The 13,170-nt window shown below is 35.5% G+C and overlaps 1 protein-coding gene across 2 annotated transcripts; it reads right to left on the reverse strand.

Moving 5' to 3' along the window:
• Positions 1-5,367: 5,367 nt before the first annotated feature.
• Positions 5,368-12,644, reverse strand: fez2b (fasciculation and elongation protein zeta 2b). Of its 2 annotated transcripts, XM_043220185.1 has the most exons (9): positions 12,376-12,644; positions 11,525-11,633; positions 11,314-11,430; positions 11,069-11,210; positions 9,815-10,080; positions 9,120-9,195; positions 8,355-8,420; positions 8,215-8,242; positions 5,368-7,234 (listed from the first exon to the last, which is right to left on the reverse strand). In XM_043220185.1, exons 1-8 carry the CDS (start codon positions 12,600-12,602, stop codon positions 8,232-8,234), a joined length of 1,014 nt encoding a protein of 337 aa, XP_043076120.1. In that variant the 5' UTR covers positions 12,603-12,644; the 3' UTR covers positions 5,368-7,234; positions 8,215-8,231. The 2 variants fall into 2 exon arrangements, with proteins under 2 accessions (XP_043076120.1, XP_043076119.1); XM_043220184.1 differs by lacking the exon at positions 8,215-8,242 and having other exon boundaries at positions 12,376-12,643.
• Between the last annotated feature and the right edge of the window lie 526 nt (positions 12,645-13,170).

Consider the following 13,170-nt stretch of genomic DNA (forward strand, 5'->3'; position numbering starts at 1 on the left):
AATGCATATTACTAATAAAAAAATAACACTTAAATATATTCATGGTAGGAAATGTACATATCTTCATGGAACATGATCTTTACATAATATCCTAATGATTTTTGACGCAAAAGAAAAATCTTTAATTTTGACCCTGTATTGTTGGCTATTGCTACAAACATACCCACGATATTTAAGGTTTTGTAAATGTATCTTGGCTAGTTATTATTGCAATATATATACATATATAATTTCAATGTTTTCTCACTGACAGGAACTCAGAAACTCGGATACTGATTTTAATTACTGATTAGATTAAACTCTTTGTTTGTGTTGTCCAGCGGATCGCTCTCATTCCTAGCTATAAATCATGTTTTGCTCTTCTGGAAAGAAATAGCGCAGACACTGAACAAGGCTGAACATTTGCAGAGCGCATGTTCCGCTCGTGACGGAAGTCTACTGAGATCTAAAGCAGTGCTGTGTTTTGTGTCTCAGGTGTGGAGGCTGCCACTGCTGCCGGCGGGCGGCTGGGCTCAGGTGCGGGGGGTTCTCCGTTCTACCGTGAGCTGTGGTTCATTGTGCTGATGGCTGGAGTCGCGCTATTGCTGCTGGCTCTCATTCTGGCTATAGTTTTACAGAAGGCTCTCAATAAACCGCCATTCACCCGAGAACGGCCGCCCCTCGTACCAGTGACTCTCCAGCGCCGCAGCCCGCTGGCCGTCTACCCACCCAGCAACTCCTACCTGGTGAGTCCAAAACAGCATTATTTTACACTACGCAGGGTTCAATAGGCACGTAGACCGTGTGGCGATTAAGAAGCGGGAACATTTAAAATATCCCGAGGAAGCATGCAAGGGAGCATTCAACAGAGCTGGGTAGATTCAGCCATTATGACAAAAAGTGCAGTTACAATCCATAAAATGCTGGGTGAAATACAACCCAGAGCTGGGTAAAAGATGGACAAACCCAGCAATTGGGTTAAGGGCCGTACACAGGTTTTTATAAAAATAGAAAGGATATAGTTTATGTACACACACACACACACACACACATTTGATATACATTTATAATTCATTCTGACAGAAATTAATCTTTCCAAACAGTTTAAACTGATTTTTTCTCCCTTTTTTTTTACCTTTATAAAAGACATTTTAAGTGTCTATTATATTTTGAGTCAAATTCTTCTGTTTAGGCTATTTGGGCTGTTACCAAGCAAATTAAATCAACACAGAAGCCGCATCTGAAGTGTCATTTAGATCTATTTACACACGGTTTAATAAGTTGACATGAATGCATTTAACTGCAATTGCAAATGCTTACATAATGTTTTGATATATTAAACAAAAATGTCAAATGCTGATATTTTAAAGGATTTAAAACAACAACAAAAAATGTAAATGACTGATTTATTAAACACTGTCCTGTTACGCAAAACAGTGCTGTCAGTGTTTGGAATTATTTTTGTTGGCGAAATATAGCAAAAAACAGGCAATACGCTGTCTAAAATGTAAGCCTCTTAATTACCTTTTTATTAAATGAGCAGTTTTAAACAATATCACATTTTGTAATCGTGGTCATTTTTGGAGAAAAATGGCACTAACTGTGTAAAGATTATTAACTATATGAAGCTATATAAGATATACATTTTCTGCCCTCGTGTTTTTAATTTGTGATTATTCTAAATGCATTTTAATAGACTAAATCATTCAGTTAAAGAACTCACTATAAATGCGAGTGCACTAGTCTAGACTTCATGTAATGTAGCTTATGTTTCTTTGCAAAACACTCGATCATGTTATCGCAGATAACCCCTACCGCTGAGACATCTCAGATAAGATCTGTTATCTTTGCTTTTTATCACTGCAGCACTAAAGCGGAATTAATAAGGTAATTTTTGTTATTGGAAAAATACCACGGTCTGGACCTCAATGGTGGGTATAGCCCTGATTGGGTTGAAGGTTGTGTTAAACAGTTAATCCAACTGTTGGTTGAAAAACAACAACCCACTTGCTGGCTTTGTTCATATTTCACCCAGGACTGAAAGGTATCCAAAAAGTTGTTTCAACTTAAATTTAACTTGTTCTTGACTGAATTTTTTTGTTCAGTCAACTTGAAATTTTAAGTTACTTAATGTTAATTTAGTTGAATAAACTAAAAAAATTAAGTCAGAGGGGTGACAAATTATTTTAAGTTGAAACTATTTTTTTTTACAGTGCAGTATGTGTAATGTAATAGATCATCACATTGATTTGAAATATAATAATCTAACAAACTCTTAAAAATGTAAATACAACCCAGTACTGGGCAGAATTGCTGGGTTTGTCCACATTTTACACAGCAGTAAAAAATATCCGGCTTCTATTTAACCCAGCATTTTTTAAATTAATATATTTTCTTACTATTTGTATCGACTCTTATCTATGGGAACAACAACAAGCGTGTTGTTTACACGGTCGTCAAGGATACGTTTTCCAAAGTGTCCGTTTACCGTTTAACGCAACCCCGGCGTTTTCAAACTAAAACGGGCTCTGCGGCGTTTTCAAAGGTCTCAGTTTTCGCGGCTGCGGTTCCACGGGCCGAACGGTTCTAAGAACTGTTCAGCTGTGTTTCCACGTGAGCCTGGAACCGTTCTCGGCCCGGTTACACCACCGTGCTAAACCATGCGTGTCGTCGTCGCTCGGGATATGTCACTTGCCTGTCGTCTAAGCGCGCCATTTTGAGCAATGTAAACAAAAATTAGCAGTAAAATGTAACGCAATTTCTGATCATCCTTAATAACGCGGTGTTGTTTACGCCTCGTTTAACGTGTAAACATTAGTGTTACCACAGCAACGACTGACGCGTTTGAATGGAATCCGTTATCGTGCCCTCAGTGGAAAACGAATGGCGCGGAATGGAACGGTTCTTCAAAGAGAACCGACAGTGGAAAAGCGGCTTTAGATTCTTCAAAGTAACTTACTTTACACTCGCATATATCGCGTCTCTTTTTTTATTTTCTTTATTATTTATTTATTTATTTATTTCACTTCTGTTTAATGTCCTGGAATAAATCTATTTTGTCCTAAATCGAGGAGACTATGTAACTCACCTGAAACTCTTCTTCTGGTAAGGCGTTTTTCTGTGAAATAATGACAGATTTGCTCCTCACAGTTCGACACGGTTCCAGAAACAGTGGGGTCTCCGAACAGCGTCACGCTGAAGGCTTTCACCATGCACATGGAGGTCAGACCTTTATTTACATGCAGTAGCGACACCTAGTGGAAAAAATAAATAACCACAAACATAAGCTGCCTCTGTGTGGATATACCATAATATCATAACAGAAAGTGCAATTTTAATGTACAAAAAACATATTTAAATCAGCATTTCATCATCATAGACATGGTGCTATTTTGGTAATGTTTTATTACATTATTATTTTTAATTTTAAAGTTTTCATAATTTTGCTGTTTTTGTTTCGCCTGCTAATATTTTTTTAATTTTAGAATTGTTGCCTCACTAGCTGAAATATCTAACTTTTAGTTATTAATTTGATACATATATATTAATTATTTTTACGGATTTAGTTAACAGCAGCTCTGCTTCAAAACAAACATTTATCAAATAAATTAAGATGTAAATCTAAAATCTAAGCTTTTTCTTTCGTTTTTTTAATATAGCTAATTTTATATATCATTAAATTATACATTTAAAACTCCACTTTGATAAGGACGAATGATTCCACCATTTAATCAGGTTTATTTTATTTCAATTCATGTTTATTTAAAAACTATTTTATGGATTTAGTTTTAGTTGAGGATAGGTTTAAGATACATAAGAATACCTATACGATAAATACTACATCTAAATGAGCTGAGATCTAAAACTTTATCAAATGTAATCTGGAATGTTTTTAAAATGTCGAATATTGATATAGTCGTAAATGCAGCGCTTTATTTTAGGAGCTGTTTGATGAATCTCGTCGTGTTCTGGTGTTGTTCAGGAGGTGATTGAGAGTAAAGTGATGGAGGAGGACGGTTCCGCCGAGGGTGAGGGGGGTTTGGTGACAGTCTCAGGTCTGTACACACAAAACCCTTTACAGCGCAGCGTCAGTCAGCTCATGGACAAGAAAGACGAGGAATCATGGGAGCCGCACTTCCGCCGCCTGGACAGCGGCCTGGTGAGAGCAGCTCGCTCTTCTTCCGGACACGTGCTTTTTCTTTTCCGAAACGCCGTTTTGATAACCTGTCTCGTGTGTGTGTGTGTGTCAGTTTGAAGGTGAGGAGTTTGTGGACACCATCAAAGGCTTCAGCACAGTCAAGAAGGAACACACCATGTTCACCGACACCAACCTTTGACCCTCGCCGTGACCTTTGACCTTCATCTCAAATCATCAGCACTTTCTCGGGACTGAGGGGAAAATGAACTGAGCTGACTTCAGAACTGACTCTGTGGACTCGTTCCTGTTATACCGACAGGAGGAAATGGACTGTAAGCGGACGAAAAAATAAAAGTTCACATCAATAAGAAACCATAATGATGGTTTGAAATGAATAATTCTGTAATACGGCAAACAAGCATCGTTTAACATTGGTATGCAAGTCTTTGCTGAAACATACTGCTTTGTAATTTTGCGATGAATGTAATATCTTGGCACTAAGCACAAGCGCCTACTTCATAATAAACATATTGCACATATTACATATTGAGACAACTTTTCATAAAAATGTATTCTGTTAAAAGTCACATTCTATAACATTTAAACTGGAAGGCCTTCTGCAGCTTTGTAGTAATAAACAGAATAACAGATTATTATTTATTTTCAAATATTTCTTAAAACAACTTATTTTCAAGGATTCATTAAACATTCATTCTTAACTGCTATTACAGTTTCAGAAAAATGGAAAGAAAATATCCCAAAGAAAAGAAATTAATTGTTTATTGCATTTATTACACTTTAATACATTTTTTTATACTTGTGTCTGTGGATTTTAATTACAGTACATAGCTTTAAAGAGTTTTATTCTGGTAAAAATGTTTTAAAAACAGGTTTTTCAACAATTTTCAACCTAGCATTCAGATTTCCTGTCTGGAAAGATATGCAAATTAGCGCATTTTTAAATTAGCTAATGCCATACTAGATCACTCATTTGCATATTTTAAAAGATTGCAAAAAAGGCCCACGTACCTTGATTATCAAACTGTGGAAATACAGTGATTTCCATGAGTTACATTCTTTAAAATGGCAATATTCTTAAGACTAAATTAATGAACAAATTTATTAGTTATCAATTTGAAGCATACATAAACATATACACGCTCAGATTTTTTTCTTTTTGATTTTCAGAAATTCAGCTCATGACTGGCATTTAGAGTAAAAAAAAAAGGTTTTACTGACAGACACAGCAGTTTTGATGAACAGATGCTTTTATTTGAAAACTGCCCTGCTACATACAATGCATTGCTTATAAAATACTAATTCAAAAGGACCATTACTGCTGCATTAAAAATAAGGTCAGTTTCAATGTACAAAATTTCATGCATTCAAAAAGGCAGCATTTCATTATTGCTTGTATAAATATATAATCTCTAGTTATTATAGTATGTGTACCCTGATTTACTGTGCACTGCTAATGTTCCTCAGAATCAGGCCACGGGCACCCAACGAAACTAACATCGTGATCTGCAAAACTGTTCCCTTTGACACCAATTGAAAGTGCATGCAGCCACTTACTTTCTGAACGCTTTACAAACAATTTCTACCCTTTGATAAGTTTCAGCTTACAGAACAGACTGATTTAAAGACATGTGAGATGCTTCAGTCTAAAGGAATAATTCACTTCGAATTTAAACTCATGATCCAAACCTGTATGCCTTTCTTTCGTGGAATAAAAATTCATATAAAAAGCAACTGTGGAAGATTTTAAATATTATGGCACATGATCCATAATGGACCTCTTTTATGCACATAAAATCATACAAGGTTTTTAGAGTGAAATAATCCTTTAAAGGTTTCATCAAAAATGACAATGAGCTGAAAGGCTACTCAACCTCAGGACATTTAAATCACTTAAACGCTCAGCAATGGATCCTCTGCAGTGAGTGGGTGCCGTCAGAAAGAGTCCAAACAGCTGATAAACCTCACAATAACCCACAAGAAATCAATCATTATTACTTAAGACACTAATTGATAGACTAGATTTGTGTGAATAACTGACGTTTTTATCAGCTGTTTGAACTCTCATTCTGACGGCACCCATTGCTGAGTAAGTGATATAAAATGCTACATATCTCCATAATGTATTCCTATGAAGAAACAAACTCACCTACATTCTGGATGGCCTGAGGGTGAGCAGATTTCCTGGAAATGGTCATTTTTGGGTGACCTATTGCTTTGAGGTCATGCATCTACAAGACTCTCTGCATCACAAACACATACAAAAATATCACCTCTATCCGTTTCAACAAAAACCAATAAACCAGAGACAATCATTTCATTTTCTTACATGACCTTAGTGAGTACAGACATAAGTGTTTCTCTCTTTACGAGTGTGTTTTTTTAGCTCTACATACCTTAAAACAGAAGTCGACAATGTCCTTCCTTCACCGCTAAGATCAGATTTCACTTCAACTGGCAGCAAATACTTGTGCCTTTCACTTCTTTTCAACTCAACATTAATACTGTTACAGAGAAATGTTAGAAAGCTGGTCAAACAGAGTTCATAATCTAGTAACTGGCCATTAAATAAATGTTGTATTTTTAAAATAGTACCACTAAATCCGTTCAGCATGACTGAACGGTTTCATTCCCATGACAAACGTTTAGATTTTGCAGCAGCAATCTTTTCCTACACGAACGTTTGTACCTGCTTTTGCTGGAGAGATTGCTTTTAAAAAAAATCACTGAAATCAATTCATTCCATTATCAGCATCTTACATTTCGTCTGATGCAAAGATCAAAAGGAAAATCTTGCATCTAGATGTGCTCTAACGCAAACGTGCATGAGTTATGACAGCTGCTCTGTGATACCTAGTGTATTCTGACAGTAAGTGAAATGTGAACCGCGTTAGGAAATGAACTAGATACTGCACTCAAGCTCCCACACACACACACCAAACACACACATTCAGACTGAGATATGAATGCCACAGGTGGGTCAATTCGGTGCATGATTAGTCAAGAACGCCATCTGGGGAGATGTAGATGATCAGATGACCGACGTACCGATGATATTAGCTGCTTTTCAGCTTCAGGAACTCTATGTGGGACACAACACTGAAAAAAAAGACGTGAAAGGATTGATCAGTAGAGGCCTGAAATAAATTACAGCATTGGTCATGTTTTTTTTGTTTTGGGTTTATTAATTTGTTTATTCAGCAAGGATGCATTTACTTGTTTAACGGTGACAGTAAAGCCATATAGAGAGCAACAAATGATTTCTGAAGGATCATGTGACACTGAAGACTGGAGTAATGATGCTGAAAATTCAGCTTTGAAGCACAAGAATAACTTACACTTTACTACATTTGTAGCAATAGCCAAAAATACACTGTGTCAAATTATTGATTTTCTTTAATGCAAAAAATCTTTAGGATATTAAGCAAGGCTCATTCCATGAAGATATTTTGTAAATGTTAATTTTTGATAAGTAATATGCATTGCTAAGAACTTCATTTGGACAAATTTGAAGGTTTAGATTTTCGATTTTTTTTTTTTGCAAAGTCAGATTCCAGATTTTCAAATAGTTATATCTCTGTAAAATAATGTCATATCCTAACCATACATCCATGGAAAGCTTATTTATTCAGCTTTCAGATGAAATACAATCTCAATTAGAAAAAAAAAGATGACACTTATTACTAGTTTTGTGGTGCATATTTCGTATTATTACTGTATTTTTGATCAAGTAATGCAGTTTCGGTGAGCAGTAATTTATATTGTTGCTGTATATTGTACATCATTACCACAATTTCTTCTCTATGAGACAAATAACGTTCACTAACACACATCACAGAGAAGACAACAAATACTACACACACACACACACACACACAGATGACAAAAACCTATTGTACACACACTTGTGCGTCTAGGTGGGGTTATTTATCTGTGGCTTCAATACAAAATTACCCCCTGAAGTGAGGGAAAAAGTATCCTTTTGTGAACCTCTTTATTTGAAATATTAACATATAAATATAGAATTTTGTCACTTTCAGGCTGGTCATTATAATTAGCGATACATAAAAGCAACACACCTCTGTCACCTGTTCTCTCACACCAGTGCTAGTGGTCAAATGCAGCGAGAGCAAAAAAATAAAACACATAAAACACAGAAGATCAATGAGGCTCAGACTGACAGCGATTGAGACTGATGGGTGATTCAGATTTCTGATACCTTTGAGGATGTAGTCGGTGAGAAGAGCAGGAACTGTGTCACTGTCCTCACGCATGGCATGAACAACTACAGAGAAACACATTCATCCTCAAGATTTTTCATATCAATATTTTTAAACTGATTTAGGTAGCAGTGATATTATTAAAATAAAATAATTATAACAACAGTAATTCAAATATAATATAATAACTCTCAAGAGTTTGTCAGGATATTTCTTTTTTTATTTGCTCAATATTACAGTTAAAAAACAGTACTATTTTGAAATATTATTAAATCGCAAATAACTGTTTTCTATGTTAAAGTGATTGAAAATAACCGTTTTAAAATATTATTTGTTCCTGTGATCCAACAAATGCTTTTGATTATTATAAATGCTGAAAACAGCTATGCTGATACATATTTGAAAAGAACTGCAATTACGTGAAATTAAACCTTTTTGTAATATTAAAAAGGTCTATAATGGCACTTTTGATCAATTTAATGCACCTTTGGACCATCAATGCTGCTTTTTAAAAAGTAAAAGTACCGCTAAAAGTATTATTTTCTCTCTTGTCCAAAAAAAATACAATTGTACATTTAAATAATTCAAAATCAAATGTTTCATTGATGAGTTAATATTAAAATACACAATCATTTATACTTGTTCCAAGTCACAGTTAAAAAGAATGTGTGAGGTTCACACAAGTGCCTGACCAAAGTGCCATTAGTGGTCAGATTAAATGAAAGTACATTTGTTTTCAGATCACTTAGAAGTAATAAACTCACTCTTGGTGAGGATCTGCAGGTCTTCTACAGACGGCGCTCCGTTGCTCCTGTCATACGGGATCACCGTCGTCAGATACTGAAAAACAAATAAAGGTGATCAAAAACTAAACAACAAAGTTTATATAGATAAATAAAAGACAAAAGTGCTGAGTAACAATTAATCACATCTAAATAAAACTTTTTATTCATATAATGTGAACATATACTGTGTATATTTAATCTGAATATATAAAAGCGACACACCGTATTTATTTTTATATTTTACATGTACATATTTAGATAATATAGAAATATATTTAATATTTAAAATTTTTTTTTTTAAATATATACATGTGTGTGTTTTTATATATACATAATATTATATATAATGCACACAAAAAAAAAGTTTATTTTGGATGTGATTAATTGTTAAACAGCCCTCAACAATTGCAATAAAACAGATCTTCTTTGTGCTGATTTGGAGAAAAAGATTAGGCTGTCGGCTAATGATTTTAAACATGGCATAATAATGCGTAAAGCGAAGCTGCAGTTGTACTGAAATATAAAAGCAATACTAATTCAGCCAAATCATCGGATAAATGGACAGACGAGGGTTTGTGTAGAGCTTTGAAAATGTTCCAGTTCTTCATAGATCTACGGAGATTTCTGCGGATGCATTTCGTGTGGGCCTGCTAATGAGTAATTAGCATCCTTACGGTTCCTGGCACATGCGAGCGGTTGGATCTCTGTTCGGAGCCCGTGGTCTTTATCTTCCTCTTTTTCTTCAGCAGCTCTCGATGTTCTTTCTGTCGGTTCTGCACGTCGATGAGAGCCGAGATGAATGTGTTCTTCACCTCCTTCTCGTAGTCCAGCTCCTCCCTGACCGCCAGCTGATCGATCAGCTCCTCGGAGAAACCGCGGATCTGCCGCTCCACCTCCTCCAGACGCTCCAGCAGCTCAGACACACACAGACCACGCAGGCCTGAGACAGAGACCAAGTCATTCACACGCAAGCTTACTTCCATTTCTACAGCACGGTTATTTCATAACACGCTCATTTCGACAGTCTAGTTCTGTCTGAGATGTAAAAGATACGTGTGATCTTTACCACTTTAATTTTTTGGCTAAATAAATTCAAATAAAACGGTAATAGAGGGGTTCCCAAACATTTTTTAATCAGCTGAACCTCTCAGACGTAGTAGTAGTATGTTTTTATGTAATGGCATGTCCGCATCTTTTTTTAATGGGAAAAACTATTAAAAGTATAATACAATAAAAACCAGTAAACAAACAAACACAAGTTATATTACCAAGATTTGTTACACTAAAATATGATAAATATTCTAAAACCTTTCCTGGGAAAATTGTACAAAATAACTCTTTAAGCGAGTTCACTGCATATGAGTTTTCCATAAAATATTTACTTAAAGATATGATCAGATGCCATGCAAGTAAACAGATTATAGTAGATATAAAAATAAATAAATAAAAATATATAAAAAAATTATAATTAGTAATTTCATTCATTTTTAAATTAACTACATATGGGCTGCATGACAATTACGGGTTTTCTATTTGAAGACAACATTACCTTAGATTTTTGTATCGACTTTATATTACACTATTATTTTATTTTATTTTTAAACATTATTTTTAAACATTATTTTACACCTAATTATTTAAGACAGGGTTTCTCATAGTCAAGGAACTTGCAGGAAATTCTGAGTTGATGCAAAACTAAAATTTAATACAATTTGCATTAAACGTTTTATAAAATTTAAATAAATAATTTAAAAATTAAACCACATTAAAACAAAACAACAAAAAGATTAAATATTTGTTACAAACATCGGAGAAAAATGCAAAAATGTTACGTAATTTAAATACTACGTTAAAAACTACTTAAGGAGTTGTGAATGCAACCGTGCAGCAAACAGAACAAGCTGTGAATACACGCATGCGGTACTTACGTTCCTCGTAGCTGCTGCTGGATGTGGAGTGTGTGAGTGTGTGTAACTCGTGCGACATCAAGGAGAGGTCAAACTGAGACGGACTGTCACGATCCTCTTCATCTGGAGACTGTTGCATGATCTCTTCAATCTCCTCAATGACCTGATTAACACGCAGTTTCGAGGAAAAGGTATAGCGAATATCATCACGAATTATCATCAATGGCTGGCCCTCGCTTAAAAGGCCTGTAGTGTATATACTGCACCTGTTCCGCAGTAAACAGCGGCTCCTCGTTCACGCATGAGATGATGATGGTGTGCATGTCCATCTGATCTCTGAGCTCCTCGTCATCGGACACGTCAAGATTATTGACCTCGGCACTCTGAAAACACACACACACACACACACACAGTATGAGGTCCGTCTGCACTGACCGAAAGAAGCACATGTATGACCGGACGGCAGACGGATCTCACCTCCTGAGGTCGGAGGTTGAGCGTGGGCAGGTGTAGTGAACGAGTGTGAGAGGTTTTCCAGTTCACCGGCATCACATTGCCGTAGTTCTCCGTCAAAGTGTTCCATATCCTGCCAAACAACAATAAAACGATAAACGAGGAAGACAGCACATGCAATACTTCGTAAAGTTTTCGCTTCACACTCTCAATCCTGTAAAGCCTGGCATATGAAATAAAAATCAGTTTCGAAATGGAACAATGTCTTGTAAAAAAAAATTGCATGCATGTATGTTTGCGAGACATATTTGATAGATCAGGCTTCTGATTTGCAAATACAATACAAAATATGCTGATATTTCTACAGCCGAAAAGTAAGCTTGAAGTAGGTTTTCTATAAAATATACATTTCGGCTGATACACTGTATATATATATGTTTCAGTAAGATTACAATGAGATACTACTACTATTTAGTTTTATGGACTAAGTCCTGTAGTTTCAATACATCATGCAATGAATGCAATACAGATGAACAAATAAATATTCATTAAACACTCTTGCATCATATCTGATAATCGCATCTACCACCCTACTTTTTTGCTGAAATGCATGACATTTTCAAAATGCACTCGCTAAAATTGTACTGCAGGGTATTTACAACAATAACACAACACTACCATGGTAAATCATGGCACTTTGTTAATGTAAATAAAGAACCGCGGCCAAAATATGAAACCTAGACTAAGCTAGCGTTGTTTACTTTGAGCAATTATAACTGGAGCGAGTATACGTATTCATTATATAAAACATATGAAATACTACATGACATATTTCGCGTCGTTATGGTTATTTTGAGCATGTTTTTGTCACTCACTCGTCATCGCGCAGCAGCTCGCGTTCACTCACTGCGCTCACGGAGACGCTCGTGCACGCGCCGCCGGAGTACGGGAAGCTCGCGCTCAGCGTCTCGTCGAAGGATGCGAAGCTTTGGGTCTGCGGCGAATTCTCCGGTCCCGCGGTCCAGCTGCTGTGCGAATCGGCCGCTTTGAATTCGTTGAAATCCTCCCAGTCTTCATCGAGCGGAGCGACCGGGGCCGCCATGACTGCGGCGGACGACGATTCACAGAGAACGCGCACGCACTATAGGGCGAAATGGGCGGAGCGACGCTGCCACGCAAACACGCGTAATCAAAACTAAATTTTAATTTAATTTTTAAAACTAATTTAGGATAATCTGTTTTGTAGCTAAACAAGCTATTAAAACGTGTTTACTTTTATTTTGGTGTTTTTTATTGAAATTTATTTATTTATTCGTAACTTTTTTTTATTAATTTAAGAGGATTTTATGCAACCTACATTTTTTTTCGCTGTTTAATTTTATTTTATTTTTTTTTACTTTTAGGCTACTTGTGATAATTGCTGTGATTATGTTTTATGTATTTTAATTTTGTGATTTCTGTGTAAAAAATCTGTACCCTTTGTAATTATGAGTTTTACTGTTTTATATATATATATATATATATATATATATATATATATATATATATATATATATATATATAAAATAACCAACCTAGAAACCTAAACAAAATCATTAACTAGTACACACACACAATTCCTATTTTACTATAAAACAGTATTTTTTTATAGTCTATATTCTAGTATAATT

The sequence above is a fragment of the Puntigrus tetrazona genome, chromosome 20 (assembly GCF_018831695.1).
Source record: "Puntigrus tetrazona isolate hp1 chromosome 20, ASM1883169v1, whole genome shotgun sequence".
Classification (NCBI taxonomy): Eukaryota; Metazoa; Chordata; class Actinopteri; order Cypriniformes; family Cyprinidae; genus Puntigrus; species Puntigrus tetrazona.